The sequence below is a fragment of the Typopeltis vanoorti genome, chromosome 11, assembly GCF_054136105.1.
Source record: "Typopeltis vanoorti isolate ZY-2024b chromosome 11, IOZ_Tvanoo_1.0, whole genome shotgun sequence".
NCBI classification, from domain to species: Eukaryota; Metazoa; Arthropoda; class Arachnida; order Uropygi; family Thelyphonidae; genus Typopeltis; species Typopeltis vanoorti.
Window position 1 is genome coordinate 120135465 of NC_143559.1, and position 21281 is coordinate 120156745.

General features: G+C 36.7%; 1 protein-coding gene across 1 annotated transcript in view; it reads left to right on the forward strand.

The window, feature by feature from the left end:
* LOC150102004 (RILP-like protein 1) overlaps nt 1-21281 on the forward strand; it is a 46237-nt gene that overhangs the window by 9267 nt on the left and 15689 nt on the right. Inside the window, exons 2-4 of the mRNA XM_090400912.1 lie at nt 12689-12800; nt 19836-19957; nt 20265-20462. Coding sequence (XP_090257038.1) covers nt 12689-12800; nt 19836-19957; nt 20265-20462 — 432 coding nt within the window. The remainder of the gene's footprint in view (nt 1-12688; nt 12801-19835; nt 19958-20264; nt 20463-21281) is intronic.

Below are 21281 nucleotides of genomic sequence, written 5' to 3' on the forward strand. Positions count from 1 at the left end.
AAACAGCTGAAAGTTGTAGACCTTATTAAAGTCTATGTGTGAAAGCTGTTCCAAAGAGCAAATTTAAATTATATGAAGATGAAAAGAGGAGAATGAGAAATTGGTTCAGTAGGTTTGAAGTAGGACTGTATATGTATGTTGATCAACAGCTATTTGTGTTTGTCCTGGGTTAGAGGAGAGTTGAGTAGTTAAAGCAAGTCAGTTTTGAGATCAGTCTTATGGTCTTTCTAGTTTTCCTTGCTGAAAAGAGTGCCTCTTTGAAAGTGTAATGCTTCATGTATTATTCCATTATCATTTGGTATGATATTGTTTGTGTTTTCATACTGCCATCATATTTGTGATATTACTCCCAAGGGGTGTGCAGGATGCTATGATAGTGCTATACGAATAAAGTATATGTTGTCACTAACTTCCTATGAACAATTTTCCTTGATATTAATTTGTTAAGACTATAATATATTTATCTTCTAATGTACTTCTAACTGCATCAAAATTTCTTTTCTAAAATTCTTCATTGTTAATTTAAAAATAATGCATATATTGCAGTAATTGTAGTGTTGGTTATGAAAAGTATTTGAGGGAATGTGGATTACAGAGGTTGATGGATAGGAGGAAAAGAAGAGTATGATAGAGACCTTCAAGCTAGTTAAGGGATTCTATCATAATGCAGAAAGAATTATAAAAAGAGTAGATGTTAAGATGGGAAAAACAAGAGGCCATCCCTGGAAATTGTATAAAGATGTGGTGAAGAAGGGTGTGAGGAGTAGAATTTTTATGTACAGAGTTGTTAGTGAGTGGAATGCATTGTTGGAGTGCATTGCGAATGCAGATAGTGTAAATAATTTCAAAGCTTATTATGATAGACATGTTGCTGGTTGAGTGGGACTCCCACAATGAGTGTGTTGACTCCATAGAGGTTACCAAATAAAAAAAATTGGTTAAATTGCTCCACAGTCTTGCTATAAATACTGTTATAACTTCTGAACAGCCCACAGAATTGTGCAATCCTGGTACCGTTAGTGGTGCTGTGTGCAGCCAACATTCGTGTATTTATCAGTAGAGAGAGAGTTGTCTAGCTGCATGGGTTAATATGCAGTGGGGAGATTGTGAGAACCATGTAGCTGTAATAGCACTTCACAAGGTTGGAATGCAGTCACCTGTGATAACAATACAGAAGATGTATCTCACCACCAAAGAACAGGTTGACCATTGTATGTTAGAATGCAACAGCTCTTGAGGGCTATGAAGGCACGCTTCTGCCGTAATCTTGTGAGAACAAAAAGTGATGTCACGAGAGACGAATGTTTTGCAGAGAATGATGTCACAAGTACGTTATTATTATTATTTGTCACTTCCAGGGAGTCCAAAGACTCATCGAGGGAGAGCATCTACCCTGCAACTCTGTCTCCACCACTCACAATCCACCAACTAACTGCAACTACACCAACGCCATCTATCGCTGACCACCACCACTGGTATTTCCACAGCCAATCACAAACATCCATGTCCACAGCGGGATTCGAACCCGCAGCCTTTTGGCTGGGGAGTGGATATGCTAACCACTTGGCCAGCCAGGCTGGATGGCCGAGTCTGATTGGCACCATCTGATTGGCCACCGGGAAGTCCCGATCTCAATTCATTACTTACTGATGACCTGGGGGTGAGAGCCTGTCGTTGTTGTATTGGACATTTCCTAACACTGCAACTTATGTGACATAGGGTGATAAAATCAAAGGCACCTCTTCAGTGATATTTGAACAATAGACACAGAGATATCCTCTTCACAGATGAGAAGATTTTAACCATTGAAGTTGTTTAACTGCCAAAATATTTGGGTATATGCCCAAATAGTTGCACAGCATTTACTATAGCACCCAGGATTCAGATAGATCATCACCCCATGTTGGTGTGGTTTGGTGGTGGGGGATGATGTATCGGGGGGGGGGGGTATTCGTATTGCATTTCCGCCAGAAAGGGATCAAAACCTCTGCCAAAAAAAAGTGTATCAAGACATCATGTTTGAAGTGGGGTACAGTCCTTGAACATCACCTTGTTTTATGGTAGTCAGTGGACCTTCCAACAGGACTTAGCCCCTGCATACAAGGCAAGAACCACACTACAGCAGTTGGAGGCAAATATGCTCAACCACATGTCACCATCTGATTGGTCATCGGGAAGTCCCGATCTGAATTCATAAGACTTGAAATTTGGTCAGAGTTTGAGAGGGTAACCTGCAAGAAACAACAACCCAGCATTGGCAGTGTTTCTGTTGGATGTTGTGTGTGTGCTGCCATCAATATGTGGCCTCACACATGCAGGAAGGCAAAGGGGGGGGAGCATTTCAAACATTGAGTGCTGCTATATGCATGTTATATAAGTGGTTTTGTATGTGCTGAAAGCTGTAAATGATTTGCTGATAGATTAAAGGTTTATGCGCTATTCAAATTATAACAGTATTTATGGCTAGACTAGGTACATACTGAGTGATCTCAGATTTCTTACTTTCACTACTCAATGCTTCTTTGATTACAGGTAAATTCTCTTCCTGAGTGAATAGGATTTTTCTCTCAGAAAAATTTGTCTCTCAGCTGTTGAGGCTTTACATCGATGTCCTTAGGTATTAAGGTGACATAGATGCCATGGCCAGTTGATGGTGTGTGTGTGGGGGGGGGATTAAAAGAATAATAATTTCAAAATAGAAATTGCACATCAGAATAAGCCTAAAATTAACCTTGATGACTTCCATTTGGTATTTTGCCTCTGGACATGGATGTGTATCAGCTGATAATATGAATACTTTTATGTAAAATTTATTTATTGTTATAAAATTTTCACCCACATTAATTACTATTATTATTATCTGAGCACTATGGAGTCAAAGTCACTGCAGGAAGTCCATACTCTCATGACAAAAGATCATCAATGCCTTGAACCCATCCACAGTTTCCGCACTCACTATATTTTCAAGCAGTTCATTCCACTTTCCAATCACTCCATGCAAAGAACCTGCTTCTCATTCCTCTGTTCACACTCTCCTTATACAGTTTTCATGGATGGCTCCTGCCTCCCTCCCTCTATGAAATACCTTCTCCACATTAATCTTGTAACAACCCCCTAACCATCTTATATGTCTCAATCATATCTCCTCCTCTTTCATTCACAAGGCTCTGTAATTTGCATTCCCTCAATCTCTCCTTATATCTGACATTCCATAGATTTGACGCTAGCTTAGTAAACCTTCTCCAATACATCCTCATACCCCTGAAAACCAGGCGAACACATCTGTGCCCAGTAATCCATATGTTGCCTGATCAAGGCAACATATGAATTACTGGGATCACAGGGACAACACAGGGGATCCATAACCTCTGCTTCTGCATGTCGGTGTCCTCCTCATTATTGCCATAATCCATTGCGATTTTCTTACAGTTTTAGCAATGTGATCCCTTAAGCTTCAAGTCTCTTACACCTCCTCCAAATTTCCCCAAATCCCAATCTTGTCTACCAATTTTCAAGATTCATTTTGCAACATTAAACTGATAGCCCCAATCATTTGCCTACTCACATTGTCTATTCGGATCCTCCTGCAAGGCCACAACATCTGCCCTACTTCTCATATTCCTTCCCAGGCAATAATGAGGTGTCCTCCTCATTATTGCCCTAATCCATTACGATTTTCTTACAGTTTTAGCAATGTGATCCCTTAAGCTTCAAGTCTCTTACACCTCCTCCAAATTTCCCCAAATCCCAATCTTGTCTACCAATTTTCAAGATTCATTTTGCAACATTAAACTGATAGCCCCAATCATTTGCCTACTCACATTTTCTATTCGGATCCTCCTGCAAGGCTACAACATCTGCCCTACTTCTCATATTCCTTCCCAACTTAGCATCATTGGCAAACAGCTTCACATCTCTAGTTAAGCTGGTTCCAATGTCATTAACATACAATTTATATTATAACATACGTATATATTCTGTCAACTTACCGGTTTCCTTTCTAATCCCATCTGTTTCAATTTAACTATTAGCTTATCATGTGGCAGTCTGTCAAAGGCCTTTGAAAAAAATCCAAGTACACCACCATATATGCATCTCCTTTATCAAGTGAATTTGTTACCTTTAATACATAGGCTGAAACATGACCTCCTCCTAATAAACCCATGCTGACCATCCTACTGCTATTATGAACCCACTTGTGAATCCTAGTCTTCACAAAACTTCTCTAATACCTTAACAACAACCCCAGACACACAGATTGGTCTATAATTTGTTGGCTTAGTCTTATCCCTCCATTTGTGAAGTGAAACAATTTTTTCTACCTTCCATTCCTTTGGTACTTGCCCTGTTGTAAGACTCATGTTAAATAGTTGTACCAAAGGTGCAATTAATTCCATTGGGCATTCCCTCAAGACACTTGGCAATATACTGTCAAATCCTATCGGCTTATTAACATCAAGTTTACTTAATTCCTCATATACTTCCTGCCCATTCACCATCAGTACCTCCTCTGCCATATCCTCTATACTTCGGCTTTTCCTGATGTCACCTTCACAAGGATGAAATAAACTGATCATTGAATAATTCAGCTATATCTTCTGCATTGGTTACCAGTCTGCCAGTGTCATTAACTAGCAACATCTTCCCATAGTCATTTTTCCTTGTTACATATTGTAAGAACTCAGTAGGATTCTTCTTAGCTTGATTGGCTAATTTCTTCTCATACTGCACTTTTGCTGCCTTTACCAATCAAGTTACCTTCTGGTCTGTTCTTTGTACTCATCATTACCAACATTCATTTTGCATTGCCTCCCTATGTCTTCTTCTTCCAGATTTCACTTAATCTTTTCATTCATCCATTTTACTCCTTCCTTGTTTCTACTTTTCACCTTTGGAATACACTCACACATTGTTGGAAGTTTTCCCCTAGGTTATACTGTAAATTAATGATTCCAAGAAATTATATACTTGATTTAATCCTTTATCCAAGTGTAAGCAAGCAAAGTTTGCACCTGAAGTAATTTTAGGACTGAGCAACTCGTATATAGAAGCTAATGACTTCACATCACTTGCCTTAGTATCCCATAATGCAAAGCACATATCCTTACAGACATGTATAATGCTCTGCGTTATGGGAAGGGTCACTACCCAGACCAGTTTTGACCTTTATTGAGGTCTCTTCAGTGGGAGCCAGAAGTGATACCAAGGTTGAAGTAATGCAGTATTTATTTATTTTCTTAAATCTTGTTAGTTATTTTTACTCGAACCTTAATATAATTAGACCATGATGCTCTGCATCATTTACTTGCAGTTCACATGTTTTATTATTGAATATACTGGTTTCTGTTCTTGTTTAATTTGAAAGTCATACTGAAGATGCCCTTGATAGTAAGACAAAAGTTTTATGCTAATAAAAATATATGGTATTTATTAATTAAGGAGATTGGCTGAAACAGTAAAGCAAAACCATAGAGAATTCTACAGTTATGTTGATAGTAGAAGAAAGGATGAATATGGAAGACTGACTTTAATTGCTGGTGATGAAAACCAGGTCACATCTACTTAAGATGTAGTGGAAATGTTCAATCGGTATTTCTATAGGGTATTTCAGGAGGAGGGGGTTAGGAGTAGTGTTGGATAACAATAGGGACAGAAGATAGACAATTCAAGAAGGGACAGTGTTTTAGAATATTAAGAACCTTGATATTAATAAGGCTGCTTGATTGGATGGGATGTCACTGCACATATTATGAGAATGTGTGAAAGGGCTGGCAGTGCCCTTGACTTGGTTATTTAACAGGAACAATCATCCCAAAAGAATAAAAAGAAACAAAAATACTGCCACCGCATAAGGGAGAATCCAGGTTAGTAGTGTCAGACTATAGGCCAATGTGTATATCTGGTGTAGTGGTAGTGTTAGAGACAGAATACCAACTTGGATTGATGAGAATGAAATCTTTTGATAGAGCAGCATGAGTTGGTTAAAGGCAGGTCTTGCTTTAATAACTTGGTTACATTTTAATAGGTTGACTAGGGTATTAGACAGAAGAGATGCTTATACAGCGATTTATCTGGATTTTGCTAAATCATTTGATAGAGTACTACATGATAACCTACTGTTTAAATTGAGCATAATGAGGATGGTAGTCACTTAGTAGTTTGGTTACTGGGATCATTTAACTGAGAAGAGCCCGGCAAGTTAAGGGGTTCAGTATCCTGGAAAAAAAAGGTGATGATTGAATACCACAGAGTTCTGTTCTGGAACCACTGGCATTTAATTTATATATCAATGATATAATTCAGGGAGTGAGAAGAGATATTGAGATGTTTGCTGATAATGCTCTGAAGGAAAAGTAGTGTCAGAAAGTTCTGATGTAATGTTGCAAGAAGATTTGAATAGGTTGGTGGTTTTGGCTGAAGAATGGGGATGACTTCAGTGTTGTTAAATGTAAAGTTATACACTTTGCCCGAGAAGATGGATGAATATTCAAGGAACTGTGCTTGAGATGGAGGAAGTAGGCAAAGAATCTTTGGATCTTGGTGGATAGGGAACAGAAGTTCATGAGACACTTTGCAAAAGTTGTAAAGGTTACCTATAAAATTGTTGCTATACTGTGAAGAACTCTGATAAGGGAAAAGAGTGATAGTTCCACTGTGGTAAAGCACAAATCAGGTTTTTTGGATTTTTTTGTGCACAGATCCAGTCACCTGCCTATATTGGTAATATCTAAATGTTGGAGAGAGTGCAGATGCGAAGACTGATTAAGGGAATGTAGTCTGCATTGGTGGATAGGAGAGGAAAGGATGATATGATTGAGACATAAGCTGGTAAGAGGAGCCTATCAGATACAGGATAATTATTGCAAAGGTAATTGAGTGATGGGAGAATGGGAGGTCATCCTTGGAAACTGTATCAAGGTCATGTGAGTAAGGGATGTGAGAGGACTTTTTTGTTTGTTTGTTTGCATGACAGATGGTGATTGAGTGTAATGCTTTACCAGAATGGGTGATCTGATGCTGAATATCATGGCAAAGTATCAACCTCCTGCGATGAGTCTTTAGACTCAAGGGAGGCTTGGAAGTAATACTAATTTCTAACATTCTTGTTATTCAAATCTTCACTATGTGAAACAAATTTTATGACTGATGGTAAATGTAGCTATCGTACCACATACTTATCCATTAAATTAAAATGCAGTCAGTCAACATTATTATTATTACATGATCCCTCCATGGTGTCCTTGGACTCATTGTTGGAGGGCACACTACTCACTACACTACTACTATCAACATACAATGTCATCTACTGTTCACCACCAATTGTGTGTCTTGTTGCTTATATGCAGGATGAAAAACCTGAGTTTCCAGAAGGGAAAAAACAGCTATCTCCATATGAGATTGGCTAACTCAACTTCAATTGAAAAAGCCCATATCATAATCCTCTCATCATGATGAGAATTGAACTCTTGTCTTTTCCAATCGAAGGTGCAATGTCCTGTTGTTCTTCCAATTGCTCTTATGGTGTAAGAGCCTGAAATATTTCTTAATATTTGTTAAACCAAAGTAATCTATTCTGCTTAAATGGACTTTTGCTCTCTTTATATCCTTTCTTTTAGTGTTACATGGTGTGATCAGCATTCATTTTTGAAATTATGGATTCTACAACCATGTTAAAATAACTCTTTTTATTATCCCGACGTTTCGATCTTCATATCAAGATCATCATCTGTATGATCGGGGGGGATAACGGTGAGCCATTATCCCCCCGATTGCTCACTTTTATATGGAACATTTTGAACAACTTGCTTTAGGTTCCTCCCCTTTAAAACCAAAAGTCTGGCTGCTTAGATACGTTGACGATGTTTTCGCAATCTGGTCTCATGGCCACTGAACACATTCCTTAGCCACCTAAACAATTCGACCCACAAGCGATGTAATCAATACCGGTAACCTGAAGAATCAGGTTTCTAATTTGATCAATTGACTGGCTTTTTTAAAAACGATGTAGGGACAGCAGTATCATTCCGAATTGCATCAGGCTAAAAAGAAAATTCACCTCAGCAAAAGCGCAACGAATATACTTCTGCATGGAGAAAGCACTTCTCAGAGAACAAATCCAAGCTTCCAGAAAGAACTTAGCTGCTACACAAAACCAGCTACAAAAGGAAAAAAACGGAACTTTCGAGCTACATAAATGCAGATATCTGGATGATCCTGGAAAAGATTACTGACAACACAGCGAACCATATCCTCCAAACAAAGAAAGAAAATCTAATTTCCAAATTCCAAAGACTAAAAGATCGAAAGAGCCTGCCGCCATATTCAAATTTCTCCACAATGAAAACCAACCAGAAGCAAGTAACAACAGGAGCCACCAGTCACTTACAGGTAACAGTAATATAGTTCACCTATTCAACCACGCTTTAAATAAAGACGAAAACTCGATACTTAACAAAGGTTTAAATTATGCCATAGCACCCAAATCGATAAACAAATTTGAATTTATTTGTAATATTGAAAGAGGCCTAAGATTTATCCCATATAACATACCAGAAAAAATACGTTTAGAAACTGCCAACATTTTAAATCATAACAAAACAATAACAAGCAACCTAACTCAACACGAATTAACAGCGATAAAATCACTAAAGTCAAATACGAACATCTTAATAACCAGAGCAGATAAAGGAAGTGCCACCGTTATCTTAAACCGAACCACTTATGTGGAAAAAATGAATCTGCTGGTCTCGGACAATAACACATACCAATTAGCTATAACCCAACTAATAGAATAAAAAAGAAAACAGAGAATCTACTTAAGTCAATTACCACATGGCCCAAAGATATGGTCAAAAAACTATTTCCACACTATGCTTGTCCCCCGAGACTTTACGGGCTACAGAAAATTCACAAAGAAAACACACCGCTAAGGCCTATAGTCAAAGGGATTGATAGCCTGACTTATCACTTAGCCAAAAAATTAGCGGTAACACTCAAGGAGCTGGTAGGTCATTCCCCCTCCTATATCAAAAACACACAACACTTCATAAACATGATCAAAGACATTACATTAGAAAAAGATGATCTATTAGCAGTTTTGACATCTCTGCCCTCTTTACGAATGTCCCAATCAATGACACAATTCTTCTTTTACAGAACAAATTTCCTCCAGATATCACGGCACTCTTTGCGCATGTATTACGTTCTGGTTATTTTGTATGGCAAAATGCTTTCTACCTACAAAAAGAAGGCATAACCATGGGCTCGCCACTATCCCCCCCCTCCCCCCGATTGCTAACTTTTATATGGAACTTTTTGAACAACTTGCTTTAGGTTCCTCTCCTTTAAAAATCCCAAGTCTGGCTTAGATTTGTTGATGATGTTTTCACGATCCGGTCTCATGGCTGCTAGACACATTCCTTAGCCACCTAAACAAGCAACACAAACATATACAGTTCACAATTGAAATTGAAAAACATAACACACTGCCGTTTCTAGATACACTTGTCACACGTCTTCCCTCGGGCAATCTTTCCTTCATTGTTTACCAAAAACCAACACGTACTGGCCAATATATACACATAAACTCCTACCACCACCCAACAAAAAATTAGGTGTCATCAATGCCCTAAAAAACAGGGCTCTGAAGATCTGCTCCAGTGAACAGACACTAAAAAACGAATTTAAAGTGATCAGCAATACTTTTCAAAAAAATGGATACAGCCAAAACACTATTAACAAAATTCTCTACAAGGCCTCGATAAAAAAAAACAAAGACAAACCAGACTACAGTAAAACTATAACCATTCCCTACATTAAAAGGACATCAGACAAAATAAACAGAGTACTACAAAAATACAACCTCAAAGCTACCTTTAAACCTCCTGCAAAAAAGCTTACTCAACTCATCCAAAGACCCACTCTCTCCGCTGGCCCACCCTGGAGTATACCGTACTTACTGCACCTGCAACATACCATACATAGAGAAACAGGATGCACAATTCCGATCAGACAAAAAGAACATAAACGACACATCAAATATAATAATTATGGTGAAGCTGGCCTTTCTGATCATGCCCTGAACACCTTACATAGAATTGACTGGAAAAGCACTAGTTGTCTACATCACACCAAAACATGGCATGAATGCAAATTTAAGGAAGCTTGTGAGATCATTATCAACCACCCCAATCTAAACAATAATGATGGTCTTAAAATTCCATACATATGGAAGGCATATATTCGTCCCATATGTATGGGATTTTTAGACCATCATTTTTATAGTTGTTTTTAGACCTCGCTAAGAACAAATTTACCATGCAAAATCATGCTCATGCCATGAAGCTGCTAGCTTCATGGCATGAGCATGTATATCAAGGGATTGCCGCAATTAATTTTGCCGTGATAATCAAATTCACGTTAAGGAAGGGATACCTGCACTTAGATTTTGCAAAGGCTTTTGCTAGATTACCACATGATAAGTTGATACTCAAACTAGAGTGGATGGGGTTAGATAAAAAAAATTGGAAAAAAAATGTTGGTACCTCATAAATGCTGCAGTACCAGCTATTACAATGATATAGAGAGCATTCATTTTTGAAATTATTTGAAAAATAATGATGAATTTGATATTTGAATTTGCAAACGAAATAGCCGATACACGCCGTTGGCAACTTTTCTCGGCTGAAAGGAAATAGGCACAAGATTGTCTAGCATCTATATTCGGTTGTATTTATATGTGAAACCAAAATTCAAAATCAATTTTGGTGCAATAAACAAACGACATGTCGCAGACATCTTTGTATGTTAAGGAGTTAAAAAGACATTCTCAAAGGCAGTTGAAACAACAACAGGTGAAAATCATGCCATGAGGCTGAGTGCCAGCCAGTTACTTCGCTGCTAGCATTAAGAGTTGGTGCATTACAAGCTCAGTTGTTCTGTTGTACTTATTTACAAATTACGTTCTTCGTAAATTTTACAGCCCATTGATCATATCGAAGAATAAGAGCAATCCCTACACTCATGCTACCCTCTTCTTCATTCATAAGCACCACTTCAGTCTCTCCTTCCTTACTTTCCCACTCATTCACATTGCTTCTTACTTGATCAGATTTATTCTCTACACTCATTACTCTCCCTTCCAGCAGCACTCTCTTGCAAATGACTCACACGAAAACCATTTAAATGCAGTCCATCACTCTTATATAGTTCATTTCCTTTTTCAAACTCATTCCACACATTACCACACTTCACTCTTTTCTCCTCACACATTTCTGCTAACATATCATTCACAATCTTTGCTCTCTGCCTCATCTCATCACTGTCATACCCAAGCAACACACTGACTACCTTTCCTATTATGCTGTTATCTTTTATTCTACTCAAAAACCTCCTGATATCCAATCTTATGTTTTTCTTGTTCCCAGTCAGGTTTGATTTGTCCCTATTACTACTGTCAACTCTTTTGCCTGCTTACTCCTCATATCCAACGCCTCAATCATTCTGTTCATTTTACCTCCAGAAAATAAACCTTGTGCATTCTTGTTTACCACACTTCTAATAATTAAATCCCCATGCGATGCCACTCGTAGGTCTTTCTTTACATTTTTCATACCAACATCATTCATTTTCGTCTTCTTCACTCTTCCATACATATCTATAGTTCTCTTCATTTCACCCCGCATCTGTCTCATCTTCACCAACTCAGCTTTTCAAGTCTTGCATCATTTTTTTACTATCATTCTCTCCCTTTATTTTATTGCCAGTTACACACTTGTTCAGTGTCAGCACTGCTCACCGTCTAACTGTTAATTGACACTGTTTTTCAACTTCTGCTTCATTTGTATCACTTTCATCATTCTTACTACCATCAGTTCTTTCATTCACTGCAATGTTTAATAATTACTAACAAATACAAATAAACAAAAATAACATACAGGAAGTTATTTCATGAAATCAAGGTGGTAGATGATTTTCTTCACCTGGTAAAACCACTTTCCTTATTGGATGCCTGAAGTGGTTATTGCCATGTTTGTACTCAGAACAAAGTTACAAGTTTCTATACCACTACAAAGCTGTTATTCACGCATAGTGTGGATAACAGCTTTGTGGGTATATCATATACCCACAAAGTCTGTAGGGATCTGAAACCTCACCCATTTGAGGAGACAGCAGATTTGTAAGCTAGCTGCTAGATAATACATGAAACCAGACTTTCTTATCATTTATGGTACTGATATATTTACTATAGTTTAAATAACATCTTCTGCATGGAATTACCATTAAGAAGAAGAAAAAAGTATTCCATCTAATAGCTCTTCTAATGGGGGGAGGATTACTAGTTATTGTATCATACGATTTCACACCACACCATTATCTGTAATAATTAGCAATTTCAGTTATAGTTAATGCACCGCTAAACAGTATGTCAGTTAGCATGCAGCCAATAATTTTTTTTTTTTTCTGGATACTATAATGCACCAGCTATTACTGATATAATAGCAGATACATTCTGCCACTGCTGATGGCGAAACTGCAAAGTATTCTTTTTTATAGTGGCTACTTATTTCAGTACCGTGACATGTTGCTGCATGTATTTGAAAACATAATTGTGGTGGAAATGATGATAAATATTTGCATCACTGTGTATAACATTTATTACTGTGCTTATTATGATTCAAATTAATAGGAACTAGAACAGATGGATGAAAGTTGGAGATCTGAGATTAGACAGCTGACCAAAGAGAACCAACAGCTGAAAGAAGCTTTAGCAGAAATGAAAGGAGAAACAAAAAGCAAAGGTACCGTATGAATTCATAGTGTCGATTTTTTGTGAACTGTGGCTGTTGTTCTTACTGTGGTGTCCATGACTGTATGTTTTACTGAGCATTTCAGAATAAAAACCACATGAATCAGACAAATGTAAAATTTAACTTAATATTTAACAAATATTGACTACTAATTCTGTGTTTCACTGACTTAGGCTGGCATTATCCAAGAACTGTTGTAAATTTTACAGCAACAAATATATATATAATATAGCTATATAATACGTATAAATAGGCTTGGGTATTGGTGGTTATTCATAACAGTGCTTGATGGTATAAATAACACCAAGAGGTAAAAATGTAATTAATTTTTTTGAATATACTAATATTTCACTGGTTTTCTACCCTGCATTGTCAGAGTTCAAATTACAACTGTGGCAAGCACATAGAACTCAAAGATATTTGGTAGAAACAATTTAAATTTTAACTGAAAAGAATTAATGGCTTAACAAGGCACTCTCCAAGAGCCATCATCATCAAATTCCTGACATGTGTCCTCAAGGGGTGTACAGGATATGATAGTACTACATGAAAACTGTACGTCATTACTAACTTCCTATATACAATTTTCCTCCAATTCAGCCTGTTACATGTCAAAATTTCAACATTATCAGATCTCATATTTCTGTCATCTAAGGCACTTTGTACTGTATCAATCTACCTATATCTTGGTCTTCCTCTGGGTCGTTTTCCTGAAAACCTGCAGAGAACACTTGTTTGGCTAATATTTCCTTGCCCATTCTGTTTAAGTGACCATATCACCGGAGGTTAGCTCTGCTAACACATTCCTGAATGCTGACAATGTCAAGTTCTTTCCTAATATCCATTTTTTTTAATATGATATTGCCATTGGCGCCATCTATTCAGGACTCTCATATCTGCGGTCTCTAGTCTTTGGTAAAGTGTTTTACTTCTGACCCAGCTCTCAGATCCATAAGTTAAAACTGGTTTGAACGCTGTCTTGTATACAGCTAATTTAGTGTTCTGACTAATTTCTCTCTTATTCCATAAGAATTTATTCAATTGACTTCCTACTATACCAGCTTTGTTGATTCTGTTGTCTATTTCTCTATTTAATTTACCATCTTCACTAAAAATCGTGCCTAAGTAGCTGAAATGTTTTACATTTCAGCTACTTAGGTTCTCCATTGACAACACAGTTGACATTTTCAACGATTTGGCTATTTTCATTGTCTTTATCTTTTTATTGCTGACCTTCATACCATATCTATTACAACAGTTATTCAGTTTAGTCAGGGAATCTTGCAGACTTGTAGTGGATTTATTTAGAAGTATAACATCATCTAAAGCAAAGAGCTGATATTAACATCTCCAATTTTGATATCAGGTTTAATACCACTTTCCTTCATAATGTGATCCATATAGATAATGAATAACAGAGGGGATAATGTAAATCCTTGTCTCACACCAGTTTTAACATTAAACCACCTTCCTGTACATCCTTCAATTCTAACTGCTGACTTACAACTCAAATAAATAAGTATTGCTTGATATAATGCTCCATTGACACCATATAATTGTGGCGTATTGAACAGCTTCTCTCTTGGCACCTTGTCATATGCCTTTTCTAGATCGACAAAACTTAAATACAAATCTTTGTTATATTCCCATGATTTTTCAATTATTTGTTGTAAAGTGAAGATCTGATCCTGACAGCCTCTATTTGGCCTGAATCCAGCTTGTTCTTCACGAAGCTTTTCTTCCACAATTCTTCTCAACCGTTTCTCAAGTATGCTTGCATAGATCTTGCCAGGAACACTCAGTAGGAAATTCCTCTGTAATTCTTACATTCAGTTTTATTTCCCTTTTTATATATGGGTACTATTAGAGCTCTACTCCAATCATCAGGAATTCGTCCCTCTGTCCAGGCTTTCTGAACCATGCAGTGCAGCCACTTTAAGACTTTTATACCACCATACTTCAGCATTTCTGGTCGAATATCATCTACTCCTGCTGCCTTTCCACTTTCAAGGCTTTGATAGCTTTTTCTACTTCAAGTATAGTTATGTATTCCTGACTGTATGTCTGTTGAGTGTTTTTTACCACTGTGCTATCACTGCTTGTTTCATTTAGCAATTTTTCGAAGTAATTACTCCATACTTCAAGGATATCTTTTTCTCCCATTTTCATGTCATCTTTATCATCTCTAAGTCCTTTTATAGCACTCTTTCCTCCACTTCTAAGCTTCTTCAACAACCCCCAGAATATTTTGCCACCTTCTTGATATTTATTTTCTATGTTCTTGCCAAAGTCCTCCCATGACTTTTGTTTAGGCAGTTTTACACAGTGTTTAGCTCTTGCTTACATTTGCCTCTGTATTCTCTAAGAGCACAAGCGAACTTATTTGCCAGGAACTTTTGATATGCTTTCTTCTTTTCCTTCACTGCCTCTTTAACTTCCTGTGTCCACCATGGAGTTCTGATTTTTCTATCCTTGCAGACAACCTCACCACATGCCTCTCTGGCTGAATCAATCAGGGTTTTCTCCAAGACTTACCACTGAATCTCCAAGGTTTGGTTCCTGTTCTCAAACTCTTTCATTTTTTCTTCAATAATCTTTGTTTATTTTAGTCTACAGTTCACATCTGAGAGCTGCTCAACTTTTATTTGCTTTAAAACTTTCTTTCATGTTATTCTTTTCAATATGAAATTCAATTTTATCCTGCTCAAGACTTCCAGTCTTGAACAGGATAAAATTGGTAGTGATTTTAGTAATTAGGATAAAATTAGGATAAATTGGTAGTAATTAGGATAAAATTGGTAGTAATCACTTCCAATTTCAAATCCTCTCTACACTCTGGTGTCCTGCACCAGGGAGAAAACATCACTATCAACAATAACATAGTCAATGAGACTTTTCTTATTCCTTGCCTCTTCTCTCCGTGTGAATTTGTGCACATTTTTATGTTGGAACATGGTGTTAGTAATAACTAGTCCATGTCCTGAGCAGAAATTCAACTATTTGCCATTATTATTAGCTTTGATCTTTTCTCCAAATTTTCCCAAATTATTTTTGTATATCTGACAATCATTTCCTACTCCGCTATTTAGATCCCCAATAAGGACCAACTTTTTCTTTTTCATTGTGTCAGTTGCTTTCTCTAAAGCCTCAAAAAATCCTCCACTTCTACCTTAGTAGAACCTTCTGTGGGACCATTGGCACAAATAAGTCTCAGTGTCCAGTTCCTCATTCTGATATTTGCCCACATCACTCTACTTGAGACTGCCTGCCATTCAAGAAGATTAGCCTCATATTTAGTGTTGAATACTATCGCTACTCCTTAGAGCCTACTCCAACAGTCAGATAACCAAAAATTAATATGGAGAAGTCAGACTATATGTGATCCTCCAAATGACTGTCTCCAAGATCTTTGGTCAATTAATGATGCCATACTTGTTGAGGTTGGTAGAATGCTTTATAGCTAATGCTGATTCTAAAAATAGTCTCTCAGAACTATAGCAAAGATGTCTTATTACTTTTAATATTGTGTGAAGCAGTATCAAGAGCACAGTCTACCAGTTCCAGCTTTTCATACAGATGATTGTGGATGTAATTTTCATGTTCTTTTAGGTGGATATTATAATAACTGATCAGTCAGTCTGTTCAAAGTATGCTTTAGGATGTGTAAGAAGATGAAGTTGATCCTTGACGAATGGATAATCCTTATATGGTAGACATTATGTGGTGGTTTTTCCCACCACGTAATGTCTTAGTATGTGGTGGGGAAAACATGGTGATTGAGAGTTCTGGATTTGTTCATAGCACCAGAGGATCTGATTGTGACTGAGATGACGTACTTGTCCCTAATTTGATGAGAGCAACCATGTAGCCTTGACTTAGATTATGAGTAGATTTATGGAGAACTTTAATTGTCTTTTCCAATATATCCCTGAATATAAGGATCGAGAAGAGTTTTGCTATGATCTTGTGTGCTGTTTGTAGGAAGGATGGAGTGGACATGTAGTACTTTATCCATTTTATAAACGGTAATATGAAATAATACTAATGGTGTGAGATGGACGTTTATAGGGCAATATTAGTGAGATGTTACAAATTAGTATTTCAAGTGCAAAGTAAGCAATCATTATGGGAAACTTCAGTTAAAGGGATATAAACTGGGCAGAGGAGATAACATGCAGTAATAAGGGAACTGAATTTTTGTATTTCTTGAGTGACAGCTATCTTAGACAGTATGTGGTTGGGAAAACATGGTGATTGAGAGTTCTGGATTTGTTCATAACATCAGAGGATCTGATTGTGACTGAGATGACGTACTTGTCCCCAATTTGATGAGAGCAACCATGTAGCCTTGACTTAGATTATGAGTAGCTTTGGGGAGGTATCAAAACAAAGGAAGTTATGTGGGATTATAAGGCAGGTGACTATCATAGACTTAGAAACCAGCTTGCAGCAGTACAGTGGATGAAAAAATTTAAAGGAAGAGGTGTACATTAGTGCATGGGAGATAAGAAAAAATTGTTGACAGCAATGACAAATTGTATATCTTAGTGAAGAAGCTAAAGATAAAAGATAAATTTTGGAGTCAAATAATGACAAAAACAATAAAAGAGGGATTGCAGAAGAAAAAGAAATTATGAAAGGTATATAAAGAGAGAGAGGTGAAGAACAATTGCATGAGTAACATAATACTCAGGCTTGGAAAGTGACTAGTATTATAAGAAGAGAAAAATTAAAATATCAATCCCAAGGAGTTTTTTCATTATGTGATGATAAAAATGATATTGGACAGATTATCTTGCTAGGTGGAGACCAGAATCGAGTGAGCCAAGCAGACGACATGGTCAAGCTATTTAATGATAATTTTACTAGTGTTCCATCCTGTTACTACAGGCTTTATTTCTAGAAGGATAATGAGTGGTGAAATATTAGAAACGAAGACGATGTATTCTGAATACTGAGTACACTAAATGTCAATAAGGCAGGTGAACTGCTGTCTGCTCACTGTTGAAAAAACCAAAGCTGGTAGAGTGCCAAGAAGAATCAATTCATGTTGAAGGGCCGAAAAAAATATAAGGGATGTACGAATTCGTCACCAACATGTGAAATCACATGCTTTCTTGTTATCACTGTACTAGCTTGATTTTTGTTGCTGCTTTTTTTGCATTGATGTTTTTCATATTTATTTGTATGATGGATCCAGTACCGTCAATAAGTCTGCAAAAAAAAGAATCGTTAGAGGGCAGTCTCCTTGTTCCAATTTCTCAGGCCACAAAAACGTGCAAGTGAAATCATGGGTGTATCAGAGTCAAAAATTAAAAGAATTCATAGGAAATCAAAAGGTGAACATAAGCCAAAATTTAAATCTTCTAAAAACTGCCAGAGGAAAAGAAAACATTGAAAACATTTGAAGATTTTGATGTTGACATTTTAAAAACTATTCATGAATTTTACTCAGTCGAGAAAAAAATGCCAACTGTTCCTAAATTGATTCCTGTGCTGAAAGAAAAAATTAATTTTACTTGGAAAAGAGAAACTTGAAGGAAAATACTTAATGAAATCGGATTTTGTTTCAAAAAGTCACCAGAAATAAAAGCAAACTTATCATGGAGTGAAGTGACATAGTTTATCTAGAATGCAGTATTTGACAGCAATATGACGTTTCAGGGAGGAGAAAAGGCTGATTGTGTATCTAGATGAAACTTGAGTTGAGAGTAATTTAACTTTTAGAAATGTGAGCAATCTAAAGAAGAATGTGGAGTGTTACAAACCCAGAAATGTCTCGCAGCACATAATAATTTTGTGTCCAAAAGCTAAGGACAAACTACATTTTTATCTGTGTACGAAAAAATTTTCATGACTACAGCCAAATGTGGACATAAATTTATTGCCAGCATACTAATAAATTATATTACACAAAAAATGTGTTATAAATTTCATACAACTTAAATTGCAATAGATTTTTGGCAAAAGTTACAAATTTCCTAAGGACATAGTTAAGGAATTAATGTAGTGCTTACTATGCTAAGTGACATTTTAGTATGCAATATGTTCAACCCGAACTGCATTGAAGCTCACAACATCTTATCATGCTTAGCAACAAGTGATTCAGGAGTTCTTGAAGTAAACTGGCCTCAGGGACTATTGAGTCCCTTTTTTTCTTAATGGATAGCATGGTGCATCCATTAAGCATAATACCTCCCCACACCATGACTCTAGCACTACCATATCTATCCCTTTCAGGAACATTCCTGCGATGGTAAGCAGTACCACTTTCACGGCAGATCAAGTGTCATCTAAAATTGGAAACAAAAATGGCTCTCATCTGTAAAGAGTACATTAGCCCATTAGTGTCTTGTCCAATTTTTATGGATATAGCACCACTGAAAACGTGCTCTACGATGAGATGCTGACTACAGGCCTTTGGGTGTATAGACCTACTTGTTGCAGACATCTCACATTTTGTCGAAACATCCGTGTACCTGTGCTTGAATTTAGCTGACCTGCCGTGGTGTGTCGATTACGTTTTGCTGTTGTAACTAAAAATCTATCTTCATGTTCAGTGGTAGAGTGAGGGCAACCTCTTAGCAAGAACACATTCCATTGGTTTGAAATGTTGTTCAGAGCCTAGATACAATGCTATATGAGATTCCAAACTCTGGTAATTCTGCAGCCTTCTTCAATCTTTCCAGTTGCAAACTTTTTCATCAATGTTTGCAACTTTATTCCTTCATGAAAAGTGCTTCCTTCAAACACAATTTGCTTATCTCAGCCTTTTTCCCTTTTATCCTGTTAAGTGCTACCACATGACTCCTTTGCACATGACTCAAAACTTTTGAATGTGTTGCCACAAGCTAATTTGTCTGAATTTGTGGTTATAATCTTCAGAAATAGTGTTCATCCTTTGGTTTTGGACCCCAGTGTATTTCCTCTATTTAATTCATTTCACCATTAGTACAACTTGATGTGCCATGACTATGATAATAATGAAAATTGCTTATTAATGAATTTAAAATTTTTCCTGTTTAGACTATGACCAAGAAGTTGATGATGAGGTAATGATTCAACTGACAGAAACATTAACCAAACAGAGTTATGAATTGCAAGCTAAAGATAAGAAAATTCGACAGACTTCTCATGATATTGAACATGTAAGTCTTAGCATTGTTTATTTAATTGTAGTATGTAAAATGTGTAAATTATATATATATACTGTGGATATATAATATCCTAATTGATAATTTCATACCAATGTGGATTTTTCATAATAATTTATGATATGTTGAGTGACTGACTCTATCTTTTCCAATGTCTGAGTTTTTTTTTTCTGTGAAAAATGAGGTTTGAGAATTTTTCTTACTTAGTATATGTAATATTGCAATAAATTCTTAAATAAGAAGCTATTTTGAAAGAATGATGTCAAAATTTTAATATAAATAAATGTTTATTTTTTTTCAGATGCAGGAACAAATTGATAGGTTAAATCATGTGAATCAAGCTCTGCATCATCACATACAGGAAACAAAAATGCGAGTGAGACAGTTATTAGATGAGAAAGCTAAATTCCAAGAACAAATACGTGAACAGCAAGTAGAACTGTGTTACTTACAACAAAATTGTAAAAAAGACTCTACAGAAATTAAAGATTTTGAAGCGGTAAGAAGTTATTTCAGAACATAAGTACCACAGAGATTAGTGACATTGGTTGTACATTCTGACATTAATTATCTCAGCCTTAATTATAATGAAGTGTGTGTAAATTTGTGTCTTTAGTAAATTTTTCTAAACTTATAAGTGAGAATATACAATAATTCTAATTTCTTAGAAATTAGAATATAGATGTTAGTTTAATTTTATTAGAGGCTACTGCTGGAAGGGAGAATATTGACTGCAGAGAATGAATCTACGAAGCAATCTGGAAGAACAGGAGGGTAATGAAGGAGTGTTTCTGAATGGAGACGCGATTAGTATGAGTGCACGAGGGGGAGGGTACATCATGAGAAAGGTCGATGCTGAATTAGGAAATGAACATGGTAGTAGATAGCAATGGGGTGTTGGGAGTTAGAATTTGGGTCTGAAGAATATTCTGGTACTGGTAAGAAAGAGGAATGGCTGGAGGAAGGCATGGAGCAGTCACAACTAAGAAGTGGTATCAGTGGAACTTGTTATAGACCCAGAAATGAATTATGTTTGTTTATGAATTCTAGAATTATTAGAAATAGGGGGAACAAAATTGTTGCATTGGCTGAGTTTGTTCACCCAGAAATTGTTGGAATAAGTGAGTGAGACATGTTTGGATGAGGACGACATCCTGACAGGAACAGAGGTGGAATGGTGTGATGTTTTTTGTGAGATGGGAAAGGAAAAGGAAGGCAGAATGCTGTGGACAATAGAAAATGAGTTGTGTCTGTGCAGAGTAGAGATGCGAGGGGAAATAGTGGCATCGATTTTGAGGCAGTATAGTGTTAGGATGAG